The sequence below is a fragment of the Felis catus genome, chromosome C1, assembly GCF_018350175.1.
Source record: "Felis catus isolate Fca126 chromosome C1, F.catus_Fca126_mat1.0, whole genome shotgun sequence".
NCBI lineage: Eukaryota > Metazoa > Chordata > Mammalia > Carnivora > Felidae > Felis > Felis catus.
Window position 1 is genome coordinate 166,425,448 of NC_058375.1, and position 27,070 is coordinate 166,452,517.

General features: G+C 39.4%; 2 protein-coding genes across 7 annotated transcripts in view; one reads left to right on the top strand and one right to left on the bottom strand.

Moving 5' to 3' along the window:
- FKBP7 (FKBP prolyl isomerase 7) lies at positions 1-11,472 on the bottom strand. 3 transcript variants are annotated; one of them, XM_023259508.2, is made up of 5 exons: positions 11,334-11,472; positions 10,100-10,642; positions 8,653-8,804; positions 3,993-4,126; positions 1-325 (listed from the first exon to the last, which is right to left on the bottom strand). In XM_023259508.2, exons 2-5 carry the CDS (start codon positions 10,306-10,308, stop codon positions 164-166), a joined length of 657 nt encoding a protein of 218 aa, XP_023115276.1. In that variant the 5' UTR covers positions 10,309-10,642; positions 11,334-11,472; the 3' UTR covers positions 1-163. The 3 variants fall into 3 exon arrangements, with proteins under 3 accessions (XP_023115276.1, XP_011283695.1, XP_044889959.1); XM_011285393.4 differs by lacking the exon at positions 11,334-11,472 and having other exon boundaries at positions 3,993-4,123; positions 10,100-10,950; XM_045034024.1 differs by lacking the exons at positions 1-325; positions 11,334-11,472 and adding an exon at positions 2,591-2,926 and having other exon boundaries at positions 10,100-10,950.
- Positions 11,060-27,070, top strand: part of PLEKHA3 (pleckstrin homology domain containing A3) — a 27,431-nt gene continuing 11,420 nt past the window's right edge. Inside the window, exons 1-4 of one of the 4 annotated variants that reach the window (XM_023259507.2) lie at positions 11,060-11,081; positions 16,732-16,848; positions 23,688-23,843; positions 26,228-26,364. In XM_023259507.2, coding sequence (XP_023115275.2) covers positions 16,827-16,848; positions 23,688-23,843; positions 26,228-26,364 — 315 coding nt within the window. In that variant the 5' untranslated portion in view covers positions 11,060-11,081; positions 16,732-16,826. Of the gene's footprint in view, positions 11,082-12,276; positions 12,654-16,731; positions 16,849-17,441; positions 17,716-18,801; positions 18,986-23,687; positions 23,844-26,227; positions 26,365-27,070 lie in introns of those variants that run through there. The other 3 variants (XM_003990953.6, XM_045034022.1, XM_045034023.1) reach the window with 3 other exon arrangements.

The window sequence follows — 27,070 nt, forward strand, 5'->3', positions numbered from 1 at the left end:
TTAAATCTGCAAAATAACACATTTATTATGCCAAAATTACATGTATTGAGGGGATCAAAATATGTTCTCATGGAGGGAAAACAGAAAATACAAGTTCTAGAAAAGTAACTCTTTTATATATAAAGTACAGGAAGTAGCTAAGAAAATTTAGAAATAAAATACACTATAGTTCATCATGTTGATATACATTGTATTCCTTGGAAGAAATGAAGCCATCACCATCATGATCATTCTTCTTAAAAATATCTTCTAAAACTGCATTCTGATATGACTGGTCACGAGGCTTCTCATCTTTTTCAAATTCCCTTTTCAGGTAATTATTTATCTAGAGGGCCAAAATATGTCTTTAATAAAAAGGTACCACAGTAAATATCCAGTAACTTTAAGGAAATGTTTACGTAAGGAAACTGAAATCTACTTATAATAAGTGATAAAAAATTGTTAAAAGCTATTTGAGGTTTTATTTTTTAACCTTTAAAGCAATTTTCTGAAAAGAAACATCTTCAAATTAGCTTCCCCTGAGGTTATAGATGTTAGTTGTACATACTCAAAGATTAACATCGGAATTGAATTTTGTTGAAACTTAAGTGTTTTCTAGTAATCTACACTGTCCACATTATGAAAGGAAAATCATCCTTAAGGATTTCTATTAGTGAATAAAATCCAAATTGGCATTTTTATAATCTCTAAAATTAATGACTATATTCTATTATCAATAAAACTCAACCATAATTTTTGAAATAAAATTTAATTTTCTTAATTTTTCTAAGTTTCTATAACTCTCCTTCAAATCCATATGACAACCTCTATATAATAATGTCAAATAAAGAACATATTCTTTTTTTTTCTATGTTTATTTTGAGAGAGAGAGAGAGCGAGCGAGCACATGAGCAGGGGAGGGGCAGAGAGAGAGGGAGAGAGAATATCCCAAGCAGGCTCCACACTGACAGCACGGAGGTGACATGGGGTTCGATCTCATGAACCATGAGATCATGACCTGAGCCGAAATCAACAGTTGAACATTCAACCGACTGAGCCACCCAGGTGCCCCTGAAGAAAAGGTATTCTTAAGTATTCTTTCTCTGTATAATATGACATTTCTACTAGCCACATGTGACTACTAAGCACTTGAAATGTGGCTAGATCAAACTGAGATATGCTACTACTATAAGGGTAAAATACACAACAAATTTTGAAGACAACAAAAAATATCTCACTGATTATTTTTGATTTCATGTTGAAGTGGAAATATTTTAGATATACTGAGTTAGACAAAACATACTATTAAAATTAATTTCACCTGTTTATTTTTGTTTTTTAAGATGTGGCTACTAAAAAGTGTTTAAATTATGTACATGACTTGTGGCACACAGGTGGCTCAGTCAGTTAAGCATACCACTCTTAATCTCGGTTCAGGTCATGATCTCACAGTTCATGGGATCTAGCCCCATGTTGGGTTGTGCACTAACGGTGTGGAGCCTGCTTGGGATTCTCTCTCCTCCTCTCTCGCTGTCTCCCTGCCCACCTCCCCCCCACCCCAAGCTGTCTTTCAAAATAAACTCAGAAAAAATAAATTATATATGTGACTCAATTATATTTCCACTGGCAAGTGCTAATTTATATAATAACTATAGAAAGCAGTGTGTAATAATCTGGAGATAATGTTCAGCAAGGCTGGGCACTTTAAAAAAAAATTTAATGTTTATTTTTGAGACAGAGACAGAGCATGAGCAAGGGAGGGACAGAGACAGAGGGAGACACAGAATGCTTAGCAGGCTACAGGCTCTAAGCTGTCAGCACAGAGCCCGATGAGGGGCTTGAACTCATGAACCATGAGATCATGACCTGAGCTGAAGTCAGGCATTTAACCCACTGAGCCACCCAGGCATCCCAAGGCTGGGCATTTTAGAGGAAAGACTATTTTTGAAAGCTAAAGTTGAACTCTGAGAGGTATTTAGCAGTACAGATCCCAACTCAATCCATCATGAGCAGACTTTTAGAATGATCAATGGATCTTAATGAAGTATATATAAACTGTTCTCAAATGGGACTTAAGTCCTATTGAGGGAGATACATTTTTATTCCAGTTGAGCCTCAGCAATCCTATGAAGGTGAAAAGAATTTTAAAGAACCTCAAATCTTCCTCAGTTTCGAAGTAAATATACTGACCCTCAAAATGTACTTTTCTAGTACACTGTAGTGGAGAGGTACAAAATGGCAGTGGGTAAGAACATAACCTTAATGTAGTGTATTCCCCTTCTCTCCCACCTTATACTAAGGAAATAATTGACACAATTTGATGATGAAGGGAGGAAGTTTCTTTTAGTTCATATTTCAAATCCTGGTTTTGTCATATACTGGTTGTGTGGTCTTGAACAGATAATGTCTTTGAACCTCAATTCTGTCATCTGTAGAAGGAGGGAAACAGTACCTTTATGGTAGGATTGATGTAAGGATTAGAGTAATATTTATAGATGTCAATAAAAGATAGCTATTGTTATTCAAGCATGTGAAAATCACTCTGACCATCTAGTGATAATGCAGGCGATACCTGAGAGACATCTGGGCAGATGGTAGCTAAGCAGGTCACTGTTTTTGGACTTTCTCTACTTTTATTTTCCCGAAAAAACTAAAGATCTCATAAGGTCTCCTGAGGGAGTGTTCATACCGCAGAACATGCCTTTTTGGGTGCAGTTGATAATGAATGGTCTGTGTGCACAGGCTGAGCTCTTGGGTCTCATGTGAATTCATCTGCTGCTGTTCACTCTACAAGTCATACGGAGTCAACGCAAAGCACATACTGGGATGAATTTTCCAGACCTCTAATTGTCCTCCTTCTTCAGGAATGGGGTATGTTCACATTCACATATTCCTCTTCCACTGGTGAGCAGCAAAGGACCTTCAGGAGAAGGTCCTTACTAATACCCTGGAGGAGGAAGTAGCATCAGGGTGGGGGAAAGACTAGGGATGGAGAGGAAAAAAAAAAAAAAAAAACCTGAGAAAGGGGGCTTACTTGTCTCCTGAAATCAATGACTCAGGTACCTTTTATCACTTAGGTGGTAGAGCCATGCCTGTTGAACTGTTTTCAAACAAGAGGGCAGACAATTGGGTTACTCAATTTAAGGCAAAAGGGTATAGTCAGTGAGACTAGGTAAGGCGCCAGTCTTCAAGAGTACAAACAATAGCCCTGAAACATCTGTGCTGGAAATTCCCTGAAAGAGGCAGGTTAGGCCATGGTTAAGAGCACAGAAGTGGAGCCAGACTGCGGAGCTGCAATCTGAAGTCACTTACAGTGGCGTGACCTTAGCCAGTTCCTCAACATCATTTCCCCCTTCTCTAAATAGAGATAATGACAGGTGTCTACCTCATAAGTTGTCATAAAGATGATGCTTGCTAGCCCTTTTCAGAATGTCATGTAATCCCCACAATCCTGTGAGGTAGAAATTATTTGCCCTGTTCCAAATTCCTATGGTGGTGCTTGAATGAGATTTGTTCCTGTAGTCTAGAAACTGGGGATGCCCTGTAGAAATTAGCTTGGTATTTTAATGACCCTCTGGCAGGGAGAAAGGCAGCTGAACAGGATGACTCAGTTACAAGTTTTATACTCAAAAAGCACATTTTCTTCTTGGAGCCTAGATTTTTTAGTAACCAGCTCTATTTTGTTTCAAAGTTTATTTATTTTGAGAGAGAGAGAGCAGGGGAGGGACAGAGAGAAAGGGAGAGAGAGAATCCGAAGTAGGCTCCCCTCTGTCAGCACGGAGCCCCATGTGGTGCTCAAACCCACGAACTGTGAGATTGTGACCTGAGCTGAAATCAAAAGTTGGACGCTTAACCAACTGAGCAACCCAGTGGCCCCTTAGTAATCAGCTCTATTAAAAGCAATGTAATCAGCCCATGCTTGGTAGAGCTAAAAAATAACAGCTGTAACATGGATGTCTTTAAATTGTGATTAAAAAAACGAGACTGTACACGTGGAACTTAGTTTGAATTACCTCAGTTTTAGAGAGTTGCCTATCATTGTCCATGTCTATCTGTTTAAATGTTTCAATGCTTCGTGGTCCTTTGGTCACAGCATAAAGTTCAATCTCAAAAATCAATGTTGCATCAGGTGGGATCTTGCCTTCTGCTAAAGGTATAATTTTTAACAGTTTAACTGATGAAGATAAAGTTCACATATTTATTCACAAGTAGCCATTATAACATCATGATTATATTATTTCATATTTATAAAAACTACCTACTTGGCTTACTTTTAAGGAGGTATCTTCCATGTTTTTAAACCAAATCAGTTCTAAGGACCTCATGGGCCCTTATTTCCTGGTTAAATTAAAATATAGATTGTGTAATTTTTATTAATTTACCCCATCATTATACAGGAGGGAGCTGGTGCAGAGAAGAAATAAATGGGCAGAAAAATTTCAAAGTGTAAATCAGTAATCTTTTAAAAAATGATATTGTATAGTTATTTGAAAGCATAAATAAAACATTTTTCCATAGACTTATCTTTCCACCCCTTTACAGACATCAAAACATAAGTGCAATGACAGAATAATCCAGTAACAATTTTATGAAACAATTTCTAATGACAATAAAGAATTTTAAGTATTAAGTTGAGTAGTTCTCTTTAATAAAGTTAACCTATTAACTGATGTCACAGATGATTTTAACAACCTTTGGGCTATTTCAGATGACTGTTTCATAAAAATAACCTACTGAAATGACTTGCTAAGAGGCAGCAGTTAGCTTGTGTCACCAGGATATTCCAGAGTCTACCAGGGTCTCATCCATTATAGGCACTCAAATATTTGTTGAATGAATGATCCCTCTGGTTTATTTTTAAAATGGCTATTTGTTCTTTGAAGGAAATAGTAATTTCTTTAATGAAACAGTGAAGAATTCTTGCTAAAGTATTTATATAACCCAAAGAGAAAAGAACTTGAAAGTTATAGCCGAAAGAAGTGAATCAGTCACCTTCAAAGCCAAGACATAGAAAAATCTACCTCTGCATCATCACGTGACTAATGAAGTCCCACGCAATATATCACATACCTGACATTAGAGTAAAAGAGCTACAGATTAATACAATGATCAGTTTTACAAAATCCATTCCTATTCTGTCCAGTTACAATCTCCTTATGACAGGAAAATAACTAATCATAATAATTAAAGATAACCTCAAACACAAATTCACCTTAAGAAAAAATATTGCACGTACGTATGAAGTTTCTGAATAGTTCTGCTGCAAAAGCAGAAAATATTGCCAATTAGGTTTTCTCTTACAAAGAAATTAGAGCAGAAAGAAAATGAAAAAGGTAAGTTTGCTATAGAATGACTTGTATTTAGAGAAGCAAATCAAAGACACAGGAGTTAATGTAAAGAATCTATACATACCACATGTACTGTTAATTAAAGTACTAAAAAGTCACATGCATTTCAAGACATGCAAGGGTGCTCTGTGACATGAAGCAAGGATACCGTGCAGAGGGAAGCCTTCTTCAAGTACTACCTAAAATAAAGTTATAGCTGGTGTTAGTAACATAAGTAACGTATGCAAGTAACTTAAAAATGAGTAATAACTTATTTTAAAAAGCTTATTTGATCAAGAAGTTGTTTGTTAAGCAGTTACTTACATCTTCACTACATCTTTTAAGTACTCTAATCCTACATATCAGGCAGGTAACCAGCAGTTAAGTGTGCTCCAAAGAACATACTTTTGTTGGGCCTCAGTTTCCTTATGTGTAAAACAAGAGTGTTAGTGGTGTTACTAATGAGATTCATCATTTTTATGTGTATTGGAGAAACCTCAAATTAAATATGAACTAACTTCTTCAAAGTTAAACTTGTGTATCTCTACAGCAGGGGTCTGGTTTATTCATAGCTTAGGCAGCCAGGGTAGTCATTCATAGTTAAGCATAAATTAGTTTCAGAAAAGGAAACCTAAGTGGTCATTTGCTGAGGGGTAAGGGGGCTCAATAGGATGGATGAGCAACTATTGATGAGGGATGTGGTTAAAATGAGATTAAAGAGTCTGAAAGGCATACTCTGCCTGTATCATTTTGCCTCGAATTGGCCTTGACCTATGACAATAATTTTGGACAAGTATTGCATTCAATTTAATTTATTGCCAATTTTTTTTTTCTCTCCCTCTCCCAGATTCCTCTATGACTAAAAACAGGATATATAAATTGTGGTTCCATGGGAGCTATTTTGATGGGACCAAATGATTGGCCAAAAGCATCGAAAATGAAGTTGGAGTTACATGGAACTGTCTCTAGGAGTTTTAAGTCTGGGTCGGCCTTGCACCACTAACCTCTTTCTAGTCCACTTTGGTGCAGTGATCCCCTGCTCTTACTGGAAAGAGGTGAGGGAATTACTACTATTAATGAGGTAACCAAACAGCCTCAAAGAGGTTGTGCCATTTCAATGAAATATTTGGGAGTAATGACAATATCTCATCGTAGAAAACTAATCTTTAATGACTTTCATTATATACTAAGTACTTTAAGTAGGTGGGGTTAGCAAGTGTTCTAAATAGCCTGAGGAAGGAATGATTCTGTCTTCCTAGTCTTTACACAGCAACAGGGAGCAAGGACCTAACTGAGAATGCAAAGTAAAAACTGCCTCTGCCAAGCTGACCATTTTCCCCTTTTAAAAACTGTCCCTCTTTATTTAGCTCCACCTTTAATTTTAGTAATTTAAAAGATTTTCAATTTTCGAAAAATTGATACATATGCACGGTAAAAGATTTAAATAGTACAACATACTACAGGGTAAGAAGAAATCTCGTCACCCTTGACCCTCAGGTTTCCTTCTCAGGAACACTTAATGTCGTCAGATGACTGTGTATCCTTCCACATATAATCTGTGTAGATACATGATGCATATGTGAAAACACCCCCCTCACATGTTAGCTCTTTGAGGATAGGAAATTGTTTCTTCTATGTATGTTGCCTTATGCTCAGTACCTAGAACTGGCCCTGGCAGTTGATGCTCAAGAAATACTTGTTGCATGAATACATTCTATCCCATTTTATTTTTAACATACTAATACATATGGCTCTACTGCATTCTTTTTACTGGCTGCATCATAATCCATTGTATAGATATACCATAATTTAACTAAAATAATTCCTTATTAATGGATACTCAGGTAGTTTCCAGTCTTTTGCTACCGAATAAAAGTCTGTATGAATGGTTTTTTTATATATACCTTTGTGTACATTTCTATAAATGGAGCTATTGGGTCAGAGGATATGTGCTTTTAAATTTTGATAGAAATTGGTAGCAAGGTCACATGATTTATATTCCCAGCGATAAGGCATGAGACTGCTGGTGTTTCCATACCTGTGCCAACTTTTATGCCTTTGATAATCTGATGAGTGAAAATGGTGAATCACTTTGTTTTAATTTCCCTTTAATTATTAATGAAACTAAGTACTGTCATAGATTTACAGGTTATTTGTATTTTTTTGTTAGTGGGCTGCTTGTTTATGAACCTATCCATTTCTAGGGCTAGGTCATTTTTATTATTCGTTAGTAAGAGTCTTCATAATAGTTGCAAACATTTTCCCCATTGGTAAACCCTACCCAGGTTCTCAGGTCTAATTGTGAGATTTCAAATAAGATATTGAAGCAAGCAGTTCATTTCTTCTACATTTCAAGGCTTCTCCTCAATTTGGGTACCGGTGACTGACAGTTGTTATATTCAGATGTTCTTTTTTTCTATGTTCTAGTACTGTCCTTTTACTCTAAAATCATGTTTCAGTTTCCTGAGTTTTATAAATTTGACTTTGGTACTGCTTACCAAAGGCATATACTGTAGACATTTATGTAATAATAAAATAACACATACTAAAATACATAAAAATGACAAAGGCAGAGCCTATAGAATATACAGGATCATTATGAGTACTGCCATTATGTGAGGGAAAGAACTCGCCAGAGATCTGTCTCCCAACAATGTCTTATTTTCATTCTATGTAAAAAGTGGGGACCAAGCTGGCCTGGACTAGATACAGCTAAAGTTTATTGGACCCAACAGTTCTGTAAATATTTCCTCTGTGATGTTTTGTTTGTTTTAGTGATTCAAAAGTTTTTAATTGTGGGATAGACATGTAACAAATAGTTACCACTGTAACCATTTTAGGTTCAGTACAGTTAAATACATTCACATTGCTGTGCAACCAATCTCCAGAACTATTTCATCTTGCAAAGCTGAAACTTTACATCCATTAAACAACAACTCCCTATTCCACCCTCTTCTCAGCTCCTTCTTTGAATTTGACTATTCCATGTACCTCATATAAGTGCAATCATACAATACTTGTTTTTGTGATTGGCTTAGTATAATGTACTCAAGGTTCATCCATGTTGTAGCATGTATCAGAATTTCCTACCTTTTTAAGGCTGAATAATATTCCGTTGCATGTGTATATATGTTGTTTATCCATTCATCTGTCAATGGATATGGGTTATTTCCACTTTTTGGCTACTGTGAATGGTGCTGCTATGAACATGAGTATACAAATATCTCTTCTAGACCCTGCTTTCCATTCTTTTGGATATATATACCCAAAGCTATGATTTATTTATTTTTTAGCTGTGATTTATTTTTAAATATAACTTAAAGATATAAATATTAAAATACTTTACCATAACCTTCCTTTCCATATGCAAATGAAGGGGGTATAATCACTTTTCGCTTCTCTCCAGGGCACATATCCATCATCGCAATGTCTAGGCCTTTTATGACTTGCCCAACACCAAGAACAAACCATTTGGGGTGGCCTTCATTTTGTGTGCGGCTATAGTAAAAAAAAAAACAACACTTAGGTAAACTGATTTTAAGATCAGTGAAATCAAACTTTAAAATACATCTGGACGCTTAGTTATAATTTAAAATAGGAGGCCTCTCTCTTTTCCCATATTAACACTCATTCTGAACCCCCTGGTGGAGTGTTTGGCTCAAACTTCTTTCATAATAGCCAGAAAGAAGTATGATTTGCCCAAAGCTAGTCATTAGGAACCATCTCATCTTTTTTATTGCCATCTTTGCAGAAACGATTCAACAGTTACTTTTTTAATGGGTCTCTGGCCACTAACTAGCTGCATGGCTTGTCCAAATAACTCATTTAAACTTTCTGAGTTTGTTCTAAAAATGACGGTACAAGTTTAGCCTCAAAAAGTCATTTGAACAAAAATTAAAATTTGTATCTTTACTTATTAATCTATTTTCTTCTAATATTTATTTTATTTTTGAGAGAGAGATATACACAGAGTGTGAGCAGAGGAAGGCCAGCGAGACGGAGACACAGAATCTGAAGCAGGCTCCAGGTTCTGAGCTATGAGCACAGAGCCTGACGCGGGGCTTGAACTCAGGAACCGCCAGATCATGACCTGAGCCCAAGTTGGATGCTTAACCAACTGAGCCACCCAGGCGCCCCAATCTATTTTCTTCTAAGTACTAAGAACTTTCTCCAACCCTATCTTCATAGGATAATAGCACAGATGAAGAAAAGCCATTCTCCTTCTGAGTAATAAATGATCAATTAAATCAGAGTAGGCAGTGGTGGAATGAGGGAGGAGGTGGGAGAACACAGGGCCCAGAAGACACCAGGGAAGGTTATTGTTGTGGTTTTTTAATACAGTTGCAAAGTGGCCCTCAGCCTCTAAGTGTCGTGCCTCTGAAGGCCAGTTAAAATCACTTAAACTACCCTACCTAATACTCTGTAAGGAGACTCCAACATACGGAGAGAAAAAAAAAAAAAAAAAAGTGAACATCCTTACAGACAGCTCCATAACTGACTTCTATAGATCCCAGGGGTGGGGGCGGGGGTCGATTCCTGGAGGTACTGTATTTCCGATAATCTCTTGGGCCAACATTATCAATTTAAAAAGTAATAGTCCAATAGGGAACTAAGGCATATCAGTAGGAATCCCCCCCCCCCCCCGCCCCCGGCCCCAGGAATACAAGACTCAAACCTGACTGTTGTTACAAGAACAAACCAATCAACCAACCACTTAGGCTTCTGGTTGGTAGAGAGGGAGGCTAGTTTTCATGTATCAACTGGATGCGGGAGTAGTTCACAGCATTTCCTACCTGCAGTAGAATTTCGAACCGTCTTTAGCCAAGTAGCCATCGTAATGGGCATTTAGCAGGTCTCCCTTCTTGCTTGTCTTGGAACAATTTTCTGGACGATGCACAACTTCTATTTTCACTTCCTCTGTGCTCTCCTCTTGCTTTTGTCCCTGAGCCCCCCAAATGCCCCATACATAAAAGAAAACGATTAACCTGAATAAAAACTGCATGATTCCTGAAATTGGCCCCAGATGACAACTGCGTTCCTTCACGCGTGTCACTTGCTTCCAGAGGCAAAGGCAGCTCAGTTCCGACTCGTGGCAGGCATTGTTCTACGTCACAAAGGGCCGGGGGCGGGGCGGCCGATGGCCCCGCCCCCTCCGGGCTGCGCGCTTAGCCTCGGAATTTTCTTCCGTCCGGCGAGGTACTGTCCCTCTGGTACCCGGCGCTATAGATGGCTGTCATCAGTCGTTGAAGCAGTACTGAGCACTTGCACCGCTTCTCGTTAAATATGCAAATTTTACAGCCGGTTTCCTCAGAGTTCTGTAGTAATGCTCGCATTTCCTAAAATGAAACCGGCAAAAGAAATAAACAGCCTAGGAGTGGGATGTTGTAGCTAGAGAATACGGCTGTCATTTTTGGGAGTAAAAGGTTTCTCCTCAGACCCCTAGGGAACAGCGGGCATCTGGCGAGGCAGTCTGCTTCTGCGGTGTCCTTGAAAGCACCTTCTCGGGGTGGAGTCATGCCTTAAGAGGTTCCAGGCTAAGCCTCATACAATCTGACCGCCACCTGGTCGCGAGTCAAGAAAGGTCCCGCTGCTCCCCGCCCCTTTAGATGAGTTTCCCAGGAGTCAACTCCCGCGGTTTGGGCGGGGCTGCTAGTTTGCGCTTCTTTCCCGCACCACTCGGGGGCCGCCGTTTATATGAGGGCTCGGGGGAGTTGAGGAAAACTCTTGATGGTGACCCTTTTCTTACCATCCACGGTACACAGATGAGAAAATGAAGTAAGTTGAGTATTCGGCTTTTCCCCAAAAAACCTAATACGCAGCAGGGATTTGACCAAGTCTGACACAAAACCACCCTTCATCCCACCCCCAAACATTTTAGGATGAAAAACTTTCAAACATACAGAAATATTGAATTTTATTGCCTCATCGCCGCGGCCTTCCAACCACCACTTGGAGTCTATCGTTAACATGTAACTATATTCGATTTATTACACATCCATCCATCCATCCATCCATCCAACAACTCACCTTATTTCCAAGGGAATACCCAAAGACTTTTTACCCAAATCAGAAAAGCTTCAGCACAGGCCTGGATTCGGTTCGGGAAAGAGAGGTGTTACTCTATTTGGTGATGCTAAGCAAAACTGCAGCACTGAGCTTGTTTTGCTTAAAGATCCAGCATTTAGTAAACCTGATTATTGTCATTATGTAAGATGATCATTTCCAAACAGGATTTTTTAAAAATCATAAAAGCTAGGGGAAAGCCCTTATTTCTAGAATAAAATAAATTCCGAAGTTCGGTTCCATGTTTTATATTCTAAATGAAGTAGTGGCTAAGGTTAATTGTCAGCGTGGTGACAGTTCCCCTTGGGGCCCCTCGCGGTTCCTTGCCGGAGGATTTTCAGCGCCACACTGCCTAACTAGGAGATAGTTTCTTGGGCCCCCTGAATGTGAGGAGGGTACGAGGGAAACATAAACGGGTAATCTTTTATTCTCCTGAAACACCACCACCGGAAGGACCTGAGGAAAACCCGAGAGGCCTACGAGACGTAGGGACTTGTGCTCCTGCAGCGAGTCCTCGGGTCGGCCGGGGGCTGCGCGCGCCGCGGAGTGCGCCTGCCGGGCCTAGGAGGCTTTAGCCCCGGGGCATGGTCGGTCCGAGCCTCTCCGGGGATTGGGGTGGGGGGGAGAGGATGTGGGGAGCCCCGGGACCGCCGGCCGAGGGCCAGAGGAAGAATGAGGCGGAGTCAGGTGCCCAGGCTGGGAGGCCAAGGGTGCGCCGCGCCCGCCGGCCCCCTCGCGCAGCCTCCGGCACCGCGGCTGGGCTGCAGGCCGCGCCCGCTCTTCCAGCCCCGCCGCCGGGGAGGGGTTTCTTGGGACGAGCCGGCCCCTTTCATCCAGGAAGTGAAAGCGACGTCGGGGTCAATGAAAACAAACGGGGAGCCCGGGGGGAAGGAAGGCGGGCGAGGAGGAGGGAGCGCCGGGGCGCGGGAGGGAACAGCCGTGTGGTGGAAGCGCGAGCGGGAGGCCGGTTGCGGTCGTGATCTTGCCGCCGCCGCCGCCGCGGCTCGCCCGGGGATGTCTGAGCCCGCGCCTCGCGGCCCTCGAGCTCCACGCGGCGGCCGCCGTCCCGGCCTCTAAGGGCCGCCACGTCCCGGCGGCGCGCGCAGGCTGAGGGCGGCTCGGTGCCGGCGGGGTTGCCCGGGGAGAGCCCGGGCGGGCCGGGAGGGGCTGCCCAAGCTCCGCGCCTACCCCAGCACCGCGGCCGGCGCCCGGCCAGGAGGATGCGCGGCGCCGGGCTCTGAAGCATGGAGGGGGTTCTGTACAAGTGGACCAACTATCTCACAGGTCAGAGGGCTCGCGTGCTCCGAGGGCGGCCGGGAGAGGCCGGGTGCTTGGGCGGGTTTAGGTGGGAAGGCTGCGGAAAAGACCGTTCAGGGGCCCCTCCCTCTGCCTGGCCTGCGGTGACCCTCGCAGGGAACCGGCCCCTTCTGCTTCCGAGGCTAATCCCTAGCTGAGTCCCGTGTTAGATCTGGCGTCTGTAGGGGACGGTTCGAGACTGCGCACCTTCCTGAGGGTGGGAAGTGCGCTTGACCACTTCTTTGCCCCTGTAATAATACTTGTTTCCTCCTGTAGCTTCCGGGACAATTCCCAGTTACGCTGCCCGTGGTGCTGTCTCCATCCTTATTCACACTTAATTCGGCATTTTGCTAATAACTGAGTTGTCAGGATATAGGAATAGAATGGACCTTGAAAGATCAAGATTTAATTTTAAGAAATCTTTTTTGTATTTCTTTTTAATTTCCTTAGCAACACGGTTTACTTTAAAAGTTCTCTTGTTGAAGTTGTTCAGCATAGAAAGCATGGTTTTCTGGGAAATCGTCCCCAGATACCATTCTCTTAAAAGGTGGTTATCTTTGAGATATCAATGAGATATCTTTATATTTTGGAATTCAGGTAAGTATGTGAGAAATAGTGGAAGACAGTGCAACACACAGAAGTGGAAAAGGCAGGTCAGCATCACCCATGAAGTGGGTTGAAAGGAAAGACTCTGAAGAGCTTTGTGTTTCTGTAGAAATGAGAGGCCAGCAGGGAAGGGTCTTTTTCCATGACACCAACAGCCTGGCTTATTAAAAGAGACTTAATTCTGAGTTGCAGTCCCATCTCTGCCATCATCCAACAGTAAAGACAAGTCACTTACTCTCTCAAGATCTCAGTCTGGGAAGGCCAGGATGAGCACTTAGTTTATCCTGAAGGGGTCTTCCAACTTCAGAATTCTATGATTTCACCACATTAGACGAAAGGGAATGAGTTTAAAATAAGATTAAATAACAATCATTTCTTGTTCCAGTGTAATAGGAAAATCTTGATTTGCTACCCATTTATTTACTCTGCTCAAAGTACTGAACCCCTTTGTAACTGCATAGTACACTCAACTTGTGTCCACCTGACCTTGTGCCAAATCTGCACATAAACTCTTTAAGGCATAAGCATTGAGCTACAGTTGCCCCTTCCTTCCTTCCCTCCTTTTTTTTTTTTTTTTTGATTAATTGGACTGCTAAAGCCCAATTTATAGCAGCAAATGCTTTAACACTTGTATGCATGCGTGCTTTATTTTGCTCACATTAAAATGTCAAACAGTTTGTTTCTATAAATGATATGTTTTAGCAGGAAACATTTAAAAATGAGGTAAATATTTTTTCTTAAGCATTTCGTTTGGGCAGTTGTGAGAGCAGTTATGCTGTTTAGTTGAGATACGGTATTAACTTTAAAGACAGTAGTTTCTATGCTTTGATATGCAAATGATCATCTCATGGCACACATTCATAAGCATAGTGTCCACAGTGTCTTGGGAGGAACCACTTATGCCTGCAATAGAGCAATTGGTGATCACTGAGATGAGTCATAATTTATTCCTGGAGCATACTGTGGTCTTGGTGGCCATCTTTCTTATCTCCTCTGGCACTGAGCACTATAGCCACTTGTGCGCTTAAGGCTTTTAGTCTTTGCAGAGCGTTTAAGTAAACTGCTAGTATGTGTTGTAGGAGCTTGCTGCAATGAAATCTTTTGTTTGGAAGAATTCAAATTTAAATTTGACTCAGTGGCATCCTGGTTTTTAATTTTAGTGCATCCTGATTTTTAATTTTAGTTCATCTTAGGTCAGAAGAATGAGCAGCTGTTTGTACTGGGTGATCTTGAAGGAACCTTTCAGTTTCATGACAGTGTTCTTTGAGAATCCTTTGTAGAGAGCAAGGATTTCAGTAACATTTGGTAGTTTGAGATAAAAAGAAAGTGTTTTTTTTTTTTTTAAAGAATGCCGATGCCTATCTTTTTCACAGATACAGCCCTCTGTTATATAAATGTGTGAATCAGTTAGAGATTGTTTTAATTAAATATTTCTTTAAAAATGTGTGTAGAGATAACTTTCTTAATTATTTTAATCTATTTAATCATGGTCACCTTTCAAGTTGCTACAAATTGTTTAACAATTTTTTTTAATGTTTATTTATTTTTGAGAGAGAGAGAGAGAGAGAGAGAGAGAGAGAGAGAGAGACAGAGTGCAAATGGGGTAGAGGCAGAGAGAGAAGGGGACACAGAATCCGAAGCAGGCTCCAGGCTCCAAACTGTCAGCCCAGAGCCTGACACGGAGCTGGAACTCACATACTGAGAGATTATGACCTGAGCCAAAGTTGGAGGCTTAACAGACAGACTGAGCCACCCAGGCACCCCTAAATTGCTACAAATTCTAAATAAGTCATTTTGCTCATTATTTGTTTTAAAGAGATACTGAATCACAATAATACAGGCTTACAGAATCCCAATTTGTCTTATAGGCACATAGGACCTCGGGTGGCGTGGAGTGCACTTTTACCACCCTGCTTGTAATTTGTTTGCCAAGGTGAATTAGTGTTTGGAAAGATAATGTTTTCACCATTTCTATGCATGCTGATATACAAAATACTCTCGTGGATATATTGCATATCTTTACTGTCATGGATAACATGCAATATCTCACTTTTCTGGTATTTAATCACTTGAGAAATACATTTTGTTTTAGCACCTGTTATGTGCCACACACCATTCTAGGTGCTGGGAATGCAATGACAAACAAGATAAAGTTCATGTACCAAAAGAACTCACCTTTTAATTTGCTAGGCCTCATTAGGGGCTATAGTGTTTCATAATAAGAATTTTCCAAGTTTTTAAAACTTGTTTTAATTATTTTGGGTATCCGTCTTGCTGAACTGTATTATGACATTCCCTGTTGTGAAATTTAACCTTTTTATGATGACTCCGTGCTGTCATTTCAAAAGTATTACAGGAAAAGCCTTTGAGGAGATAAGTCCTGGGTCTTATCAGCGTGTAAGAATGATTCTCCCATCTGCCACTGTTCTGGCACTGTTTGGCCCTTGAAAAACCGAATTGATTAAGCAGATAGTGGGCTACATCTAATGTGACCAGACTGAATTATGATTTAATAGTTACAGAAAGAACAGGGACAGTCACACTGCCTTCAGTGAGGCACCCTGGTCATGGTCACTGTGTTATTAATCAGTGAACTGTTGTAAATCAGTAGCATGCTTGATAAGATTTTAGGGAACACTGAGTTTGGCTTGCAAGGGTGGCAGTTGAACTCTGAGGAAAGCCATCAACCTCATCCTCATCTTTGCCTGAGAGCCAAGTCTATGATAGTTGTGTAATCTAGTCACTGAATAAACACAAATGAAACGAATGATTGCAGTTTCTAGCATTTCGGCCTGAGTTGGGCAACAGCAGTACAAGGAGAGAGGTATTAGGGGGAATGCAGGCTCTCACTATAGTATGCATCTTCTGTGGAAGAGACTACACTTCATTCAGCACCCACTTGTGCAAGGGAATTTGCCGAGGCAACTTGTAAGAGATGGGAAAGTTGCACTGCAGAATTAGAGGGCTGAGTGGCACCTGAGAGGTCACCTTTTTCAATCCACTCATTTTTGAGACTGGGAATTTTTTATATTTATTAAAGTGAAAAGATTGGTTTCAGCTTATCTAACTAAAGAGTTAGAATAAAGCGGGGGCTAGAATCCATGTCTTTTAACATTACATCAAAACCCAACTCTGTTCCCTTCAGGAAAAGGGCAGTCATGTTGCATCCAGTATAGGTTATTATTGAGCATGAGTCTCATGGGTTGTTAATGAGAAGGTTGTGAACCAGATTAAAGGTATTATCCCCTATATTTATGCTGATCTATAGATTTCTCCAGAAATCTTTCCCAACAAAGTGGGATTGATGCAAGAACAATTTCGGCAAGGCTTGGCCATTAGAAATTTCATTGTCAGAATGTCACCTTAGAGCCAAGAAAACATGGATGGCAAATTTTGAAATCATACTTTTCTCTGTGATTAAAGTAATTTCTTACTGATCTGTTATTTATAATCTTTGCAGGTTGGCAGCCACGTTGGTTTGTTTTAGATAATGGAATCCTGTCCTACTATGATTCACAAGATGATGTTTGCAAAGGGAGCAAAGGAAGTATAAAGATGGCAGTTTGTGAAATTAAAGGTAAGTGAGTGCATGGAATTAGAGAAATTTGAAGTTAGGTAAGGAAAGCATTCTTCACTACAATCCAAAAAGAGGAAAAAAAGCATTTCTAGTCAGGTAGGGATCTTCTAATGCTGTTTATTTCCTTAGCAATTAAGAGTGGCACTTAACATTGTTAAGCACAAGTTGGTTTTTTTTTTTTTTTTTCCCCCCTCCTTCTATTGAAACTCAGAATCTTAGGGTGAGTTTTCTAATTTGGACCTGAAAAACAATTTTTGTGGTTGTTACTTCAGCGTCCTTATGGAGTCCACAAGTGTTCTCTTTTATACTCATTATAAAATAAGATATTGTAAAGATAGGAAGCTGAGCTTTAAAGGTGATGAGGTACGGGGCCTGGCTGGCTCAGTCAGTAGAACATGAGACTCTTGATCTCAGGATCATGAGTTCAAGCCCCACGTTGGGCATGGAGCTTATTTGAGAAAAAAAAAAAAAGTTGAAGATTGTAGAGAGATGGGGCCTAAAGGTGCGGTGACGAGAATTAGAAGCAAGGGGCTAAGACTCTCCAGGAGCCGAAGCACCGGTCCCCTGGCTCGAGCCTCTTTTATTTTTTGCAGTTTGTCTGATAACAGCGAGCACGTACAACATCGTATTTGGCATCTGGACAGGTCATGCACCTGCAGTGTATTCCATACTGGGTCATGAGTACATCTAGCGCCAGACAAAACAGTCTTATCCCTGGCCTGGTGCCCATATGATGTCCTTCTGGAGAGACGAGCAGTCCCAGCAGCTTTCTGTTTCTTGCTTTCACTTCCTTGCTGCTCTGTCCCTTTCCTTCAGGACATTCTTACAGTGCCTCCAGCTTCTTCTTCTCCAACAAAAGATGATCAGGTAGGCTCTGCAGGGTTTTGCTAAATGAGTCAGTTTTGCTAAAACATGAAGGCAAAGGCCTAAAACTGGTTCTGAATCGGAGATCAGCTCTTCTGGGTGATAGAGATGTTTTCCTTTTCTTTCAAAAGAGAAGAACTAAAGCAATAGGTCATGCTGTAATTTTCATGAAAGAAGGTTTCATGGACCATTGATTCATTTGTATATGTGGTTGGGTTGTGTGGGGTGGAGGTAGGCAGGGGAGATCAGACAAAATGATAATGAAAAGTACTAAGTTCTTCAGAGAATTGAAGGAAAAACTAAAGCACTAGAGGAGCCAATATCAAGCACCTACAGGCCTTTTTCATTTCTCCTCTATATCTTGAATACTTGTCCTTCATGATGGGTACTTCCTTTGACATGTGAGCGCTTGGTCACAGCTGTCAAACACTTGAGAGTAATCTTAATGCTCTGTGCATTTTCTTATTTTGATTAAAGCAAAGCAGCAGCTAGTGCATTATCTTATATTTTCCAGGGCCGGATTGCTAGTTTGGTGTAGTTTTGTGGTAGTTCTTAGTATGATTTAGCTATGGAGACAAAATAGAATTTTTCTTTGCTGCACATCTAATTCTTCACATTCGTTTAAGGTTCTTTCCACAGCAGTGATTTATAACTTGGGGTAGATAAGTGTCATCCAGGGAGCTTTCTCCAAAATGCACATAGCTGCCATGTGATTGTAACATGCCCCTTTAGCTGAGAATTAGTACTGTTCTAATGGAAGGAAGTCATGGCTATCTAAGATACAGAAACACTTCAGCCTAATGTATTGTTATTGCATCGTCCCTGAAATATGTGGGGTATAGTTTTGTTGTTTATTTTAGACAAAAGTACTGAAATGTATACCAATTAAGTATTGGCTTTCCAGGTACTCAGTTTTATATATTTATTTTTAATTGCACCATCATCCCCCATAACTCTTTATTTTATTTATTTTTTTTTTAATTTTTTTTAACGTTTATTTATTTTTGACAGAGAGAGAGAGACAGAGCATGAACGGGGAAGGGGCAGAGAGAGAGGGAGACACAGAATCGGAAGCAGGCTCCAGGCTCTGAGCCATCAGCCCAGAGCCCGACGCGGGGCTCGAACTCATGGACCACGAGATCGTGACCTGAGCTGAAGTCGGACGCTTAACCGACTGAGCCACCCAGGCGCCCCGTCCCCCATAACTCTTTAGAACTCCTATTTTAGAATTGCCTTATAAACCAGTTTATAAATCACACAAGAAAAGCACAAAGTATGAGTTTTTATTTTTTTAAAAATTGATGGTTTTATCTCATTTTATTCCCCAGATTTGATTCCAAATGATATTTGGTGAGAGTCAGAAATCAAACTACACAGTTCAAAGATTTGCCACCCTTGAAGATATTTAAAAGACTATTAGTGGCAGAATCCTAAGGCACTTGTAAAATGTTTCAAGATGTGGCAGCATTTTTACTGTTGTTGTTTGTTTGAAGTAATCATTCTATTCAAGAATAAAATACAGAAAAGGGAGCAAATCTTAAATATTCAGTTTGAAGAATGTTTACAAAGTACACACACTTGTGTCACTATCAACCAGATTAAGAATTAGAATGTTGTCATGTTTCCTCAGAAATTAGAAAATTGTCATGTTTCCTCAGCCATTAATCCCTTTAAAAAGTAACCATTAATTTGACTTTTATCACCATAGATAAATATTGCCTACTTTTGAATTTTTATAGATGGAATAAATCAGTATTTTCTTTTGTGTTGTCTCCTTTCACTCAACATTGTGAAATTCATCCATGTTGTTCTGTGTAATAGTTCAATCATTCTTACTGATCTGTAGTATTTCTGATGTTATAAATATCCCACAACTTGCCTATTCAGTCTAGTATTGATGTGTATTTTGTTGTTGTTGTTGTTGTTGTTTTCTATTTGGGATTATAATGAGTAAGTAAAGCTGCCATAAATATTCTTATTATATTTCTTTTGCTGAACATACATATGCATTCCTATTCAGTATATATCTGGAAGTGGAATGGAATTGCTGAGGCATTGATACTCATACTTTTAGCTTTAACAGAATTAAGGAGAAAATTATTCTTGACACTTGCTAATAAGGCTGACTTTATTCAAGTCTCTCATGATAGGTATAGGGACTACTGCATTGGGGTTTTGTAGTAGGGGAGAGAGATTGGGCTCAACTCCAAATATGATAAAGGAAAGTGGGAATTTGCAGCCAAGCAGTAGAGTGGGGGGATTGATGGATGGAAAATTAGAGGAAACATGAGGGATTAGGGGGCATTCTGGGTAAACAGATTCTTGCTGAAGGCAGGCCAGATATTACCTGGGGGATGTTGGGACTAGAGGAATTTTTTTGGATATTGAGGGTAATCATATATTGAAGGTGGAGGATTCTGGCTAAACTGACTTAGCAGAGTTCTTACTAAGATTGGACTCTACAAGGACAGAGATGGAAGCCCAAGGTCGGGCATAGTCAAGCAGAGGGCTCAGAGGAGCCTGACCGAAGTTTGATCAAGGAGAGAATCTTTGTCATAGGTAATGCCAAACTGTTTACCAAAGTGGTTGTATCAGTTTATTCTTGAACTAGCAGAATATGAGTGTTCCAGTTGCTTTGCATCCTTGCCAAAACTTGCATTATCAGTTTTAAAATTGTGAATATTTTTAGTGTATATGTTGGTATCTGATGGTGGTTTTAACTTGTATTTCTTCAGTAACCAATGATGAATAGTTTTTCAGGTATTAATTAGCCATTTGAATGTCCTCTTCTTTTGAAGTGTCCTTTCTAGTCTTTGGCCTAATTTCTAAATTGGGCTGTCATCTTTCATGTTGTTTGTGGGAAGTCCAAATGTGTGTGTGTGTGTGTGTGTGTGTGTGTGTGTGTGTGTGTATACATATATATGTGTATGTATATGTACACTATATATATATATTCCAAATATATGTATATATATATTTTCCAAATATATGTATGTATGTATATATATATATATATACATTCCAAATATATATATATATATATATATATATATATATATATATATGCACACACACACGCATTTGGACTTCCCACAACATGAAAGATGACAGCCCAATTTAGAAATTAGGCCAAAGGGGCGCCTGGGTGGCGCAGTCGGTTAAGCGTCCGACTTCAGCTCAGGTCATGATCTCACGGTCCGTGAGTTTGAGCCCCGCGTCAGGCTCTGGGCTGATGGCTTAGAGCCTGGAGCCTGTTTCCGATTCTGTGTCTCCCTCTCTCTCTGCCCCTCCCCCGTTGATGCTCTGTTTCTCTCTGTCCCAAAAATAAATAAACGTTGAAAAAAAAAATTTAGAAATTAGGCCAAAGACTAGAGATACATATATATTTTCCAAATATATATATATGTGTGTATATATATATATATGTATGTATATATATGTGTGTATATTTATGTAGTCCAAATGAGTCTTTGTATTGTATCTTCTTCCACTTTGTAGGTTGCATTTTCTTTCTGTTAAAGGTATCTTTTGATAAGCAGAAGTTATTAATTTCAATAAAGTCCAGTTTTTCAATATTTTTAATTAGAACTTTTTATGTCCCGCTTAGGAAATCTTTTTTCTTCTTGAAGGCTTATTGTTTTACCTTTTATATTTAAGTCTGTATTAGGTCTGTGATTGACTTAAAATTTATTTTTATATATGGTATCAGCAGGGGTTAAGATTCATTTTTTTCTCATAGGGATATTCAGTTGACTGAGTATCAATTATTGAAAATATCAACCTTTCACCTACTGCACTGTAGGAACATCTTTGTCACAAAGCAAGTGACCATGTACATTGGGTCCTTTTCTGGACTATCTTTTGTTTCATGGGACTATTTCTCTATCCTTGTGCCATTATCACACTGTCTTAATTTCTTTAGCTTTATACTTCTTAGTATTTGATGGTCTAAGTCTTCTAACTTTGTTTTTTTTTCAGGATTGTCTTGGCCATTATTGGCTCTTTGCATTTCCTTAACACATTTTAGAATCTGCTTGTAAATTTCCACAACTGTCTGCTGGAATTATGATTGGAATTATATTGAATCTATACATCAATTTGGGAAGAATAGTATTCTTGACAGTGTTGAGTCTTCTGATCTACTAACATGGTGTATTTGTATATTTAATTAGGTTTTTAATTTCAGTAATTTTTTACAGTTTTGCATATAGAGTTCTTGTCCATTTTATCTTGAGAACTTGATGTTTGGGGAGTCTTGTTCTTACGTTTGTTGTCTTAGGTGACTACTTTGTAGGGGACACTCTTGGTTAATACATCAATTTTGGTATGTTTAAAAAGGAGTCATCTTGGGGCGCCTGGGTGGCGCAGTCGGTTAAGCGTCCGACTTCAGCCAGGTCACGATCTCGCAGTCCGTGAGTTCGAGCCCTGCGTCAGGCTCTGGGCTGATGGCTCGGAGCCTGGAGCCTGTTTCCGATTCTGTGTCTCCCTCTCTCTCTGCCCCTCCCCCGTTCATGCTCTGTCTCTCTCTGTCCCAAAAATAAATACAAACGTGGAAAAAAAAAATTTAAAAAGGAGTCATCTTATTTTCATTTGTAGCAGCATCATTGGTAATTAGAGCTTTGTTTTCTTTTAAGGTAGTTATTGATACTTTCACTAGTATTAACAAGCAGCAAAAAAAGAGTTACTCTTGGGGCCTTGGGATTTCAGTAATTTTATCCTGGCTTGGAAATCTTTGCATCCATCATTGATTGTTGCATGTTTGTATATTTCACTATCTACCTCTAAGAATGGCCTTTCTAAATAGAATAATAAGCTAGCAAAGCTTTTGTGGCACTTATTTGCCATAGTACATCTGGTCAATATTTTTGGTAATTAATCATATAAATTAGGGCTTCTGCCAGACTTGCAGAGCCCCTGATAATTTGGCTCAACTCAGCTTGTCCATTTGTGAATATTATTACCATGTAATATAACACAAGGCTTTATTTACTCCTGATACCCTCAGTACATATTATGTTTATTTCCTCATCTAGGCCTTTTTTAATGCAGTTTTTCTCTTAACTAAATCCTACTATTGTCAAATCCTTTTTCATGAAGCCTTATTTCCCACCTCTTCTCACCTTTCTCCCATCTTAATTACACATGAAGTCACTGTACCAAAGAGTTCATCATTTAGGTGTTTTGATTATTTTTGTTGTGTCAGTTTGTTTCCTTGGTTAAATTATCAGCTCTGTTAGAGCAAAGACTCGTTTCTTTCTCCTCTTGTGTCTTCCCCCTCTACCAGCGCTTCTCTGAGCTGAGTGAATACTTCTTGATTAAGGACAGTGTAACACAAATTTATTCTTAAAACAACGATTGAGGATTGGCTCAGTATAATTCTTGGTTAGTTCTCTTTTGTCAGAGCATCAAGGTGGGAGGTGGTTTAGGAGAGGAGGAGGAGGAAGGGGGTGGGAAAGAGGAGAAGGTCTCCAAAATACTCACACTTTCTAGGTGATTGTGATGTGCCCCTTAGTTGAGGGCTGCTGTTCTAATGGAAGATGGCCATAGGTACCATTTATTCATTTATTTATTGTGCTGCTTCTGTATGCTAGGCACTATCCTAGGCTTGGAGGATACTAAGACGTAGAGTCTGTTTTCAAAGAAATCAGTAAAAAAATGTGTGGTAAGTGTGACAGTGCGTGTGTATTTAAAGTAGTATAGGCAGCCCCAAGAGAGGGAGTTTTTAGTTTTCATTGCTGTTTTCTCTTCCTCTTGCCATCACCACTTTAGCACCTCTGCCAGCATGAGTAGATGTGAGAAGGTGGTTTTGAGGGTGCCACTAGATAGCCCTTTAGGGAAAGTCAATGCCTGCATCTTGAATCTTAGTTTCTTGTTGTAGGTGTCTGTAACATCTAATACTGCATAAGAGTAATTGTTTGATTCTCCCCAAATTACTTAAGTTCATGACTGTATTTCTCCTGTGTTTATCATCATAGTCCATTCAGCAGACAACACAAGAATGGAATTAATCATTCCAGGAGAGCAGCATTTCTACATGAAGGCAGTGAATGCAGCTGAAAGACAGAGGTGGCTGGTTGCTCTGGGGAGCTCCAAAGCTTGTTTGACTGATACTAGGACTAAAAAAGAAAAAGGTAACTATAAATTTTTCTTTGGTGGTGAGAATATTTTCTTAAACATAAATGTTAATTGTCTTGTCTACTTTTAGGAATCTAGCCTCAAGAAATATCAGAAATGTAGATGAAGATTTACGTGCATGACATTCATCATAGTAAAAAAACTTGTAAACAATGCAAAAATTTAAATTTAGGGGAATGGTTCAGTTACCTCTAGGCTGGAATAAGCTGCTATGTAGCCAGTAAAATGTTTACAAGGAATTTTAATAATGTGAGAAAATGCCCAGTGTTAAATGATAATTGTGGAAAAGCAGGATTCAAAATTACATATCCATTCATTGGCCAGCTCAGGAAAGATCTATGAAATCAGTCAAGTTGTTACCTTTGGAAAGGTAATTTGTGAGAAGGAGACTCACTTTTTACTGTATATACCCTTTGGTACCTTTGACTTTACCATGTTCATATATTGCCAACTCCAAAGGATTAAACAGAAATCAAAAGCAAAGTAAATAATTTATGGTATTAATTTAACCGTATGCAGATGCAGTGCAAAAATAATAAAATAATTTATGTCTTGGCAGTGAGTTTGCGGTTGTTTTGATTTTTCTTTTCTATATATATTTTTTGATTTTCTGAAAGTTTTCATTGAGTGTATATTACTTTTTATAATTAAAAAATGATAAAAGTTATTTAGATTAGTGACAATGACTGAATTATGGGTATTGAAAAATGAAGGTCCAGAATTGAATTTATAACCCTTGAAAAACATATGAAAGAACATCATGCATAGAGTATGGCTACAGGTAGGATAAGAAGGAATGGAAATTCATAATAGCCAAAAGATAAAAACAACCCAATGGACATAGACAAAGAAATAGGTGAACAAAATGTAGTATTATACATACAATGGAATATTATTCAGGCTTTAAAAGGAAGGGAATTGAGACACATGCTACAATGTGGGTGAATCTTAAAAGATAAGTGAAATAAGCCAGTCACAAAAGGACAAATACTGTATGATTGTGCTTACTAGCATACCTAGAGTAGTCGGAGTCACAGAGACAGAAAGTAGAGTAATGGTTGAAGGGGCTAGGGTGTGGGGAAGATGACAGAGTTCTGGAGATGGATGATGGTGTGGTGATTGTAGGACAGTGTGAATATACTTAATGTCACTGAACTATACACTTAAAAATGGTTAAAACATTAAATTTCATTACATATTTTGCACTATAATTGAAAGAAAAGAGGGAATGGACTTAAATTTGAGTAGAACCTGGGGCGCCTGGGTGGCGCAGTCGGTTAAGCGTCCGACTTCAGCCAGGTCACGATCTCGCGGTCTGTGAGTTCGAGCCCCGCGTCGGGCTCTGGGCTGATGGCTCAGAGCCTGGAGCCTGTTTCCGATTCTGTGTCTCCCTCTCTCTCTGCCCCTCCCCCATTCGTGCTCTGTCTCTCTCTGTCCCAAAAATAAATAAACGTTGAAAAAAAAAAAAATTTGAGTAGAACCTAATTTAGGTTAGGTCAAATAAGCAGATAGAGCTTGTTTGGTCCACTGTGGCCAGAGTTGCTTTGTGGCTAGTATCACTAGCCACTGACTAGTGGCTCAGGGAATATGGAAAAACGCCAGGATCTGCTACATGTATTTTTCCTTACTTCTGCTGTTTATATTTCTAGTTTAGAATGAATTGAATGGTTAAGATTATGGCTGGATGTTTAGTGTGTCTGGACGTATTAAATAAAAGAAAGTAAGCTGTTAAGACAATTATGAAAACAATATAATGTGAAAATGAAGTTATGAAAGGAACAGAAGAAAGCAGATGTTTAATACAATAGTTTTAATGACATAAAAATTAAAAACTTCTCTGCATTAAAAGGTACAATAAAGAAAGCTGAAAGAGCAGATAGAACTGGAAACATACTTGCAGTATATAGGACAGGGGAAAGATTGCTATCTTTAGCGTGTAAGAACTTCTATAGATTATTAATTTATATATTATTAAGAGAAAAACTGAACATCAAAATTGGAAAAATATGTAAAGGACAGAAAAGACAATTTACAAAAGAAGAAATATAAAGCACTTTTCGAATGAAGAATGAACAATGGAATGGAAATGTCCTGTATAAAACATCCAGTGGTCATCATCTTGCATCTGGAAATTAATCTACCTAAGCTTCATGTCAGACATATGACTTCCATTTTTTTCCCAATTATTTGAAGAGAGGGTGTTTCCTCAATATCCTTATATCTGTTTCCAAGGGCCCACACCTCTTAAGCTATAGGTATTTATATCTATTCATATAGGTATTTATTATCTATTGCATTACTTTTAAATGATTCCATTTTGTTTTATTGCTGAAAGAATATGAAAACAATCTGACTGAATGTTTATATATATTCCTTTCAGAGATAAGTGAAACCAGTGAATCTCTGAAAACCAAAATGTCTGAACTTCGTCTCTACTGTGACCTCCTAATGCAGCAAGTTCATACTATCCAAGAATTTGTTCACCATGATGAGAATCATTCATCTCCCAGTGTAGAGGTATACAAAGATGATCCCTTCATGTCTGATTATGCTTTGTAATACACTGGTGGGTGAGGTTCTTCTCATAAGGTGGCAGAGAAGCATTTTCAAAATGAGCTATTTTTAGCTCTTCTGGGCAATCCCTACTCCAGACTCTGGAAATCTCTAGGATCTTCTAGATTGTATCTGTGCAACCAGAGTAAAGCAGGAAGCAGCACACTGCCCCAGGGAATCAAGGCTTATTTAATCAAGGGAATCAGCCAATCTGATAATTTGGAGGTTGGGGTGGGGAAGAAGCATTCCAGGCTTTGTTCTCTGGGCTAGCTGTATGAATCATTGGACAGCCGCTCTTCTCTTTCTTTCTGTGACGAGGTCCCAGTTTCTGTGACTCAGAGTTGATAACTTAGCTTTGTCAAATAACTTTTCAGAACAGTCCTTCTCAGAACAGTAATGCAGTAATCAAATTTCGAATTTGTGGGACCTGGCTATGAAATAGGTTCACACTTTCTGATAAAGGAGGACCAGCGGGCCCTACTGTTCTCTGAGTGAAAAGCCAGCATGGTTCCCAGTCACCTTTTACCTAACTTAGAAGAAACGGGACAAGAAACGGGCCTACTTCTGTGGCCTTCTCCTGGTGGGGAACAATCTTATGTGAGGTCATATTTAGTTGTAGGTACATTAGACCCTCAGGGCACTCACTGTTTCACCACAAGCTCTCTGGAGG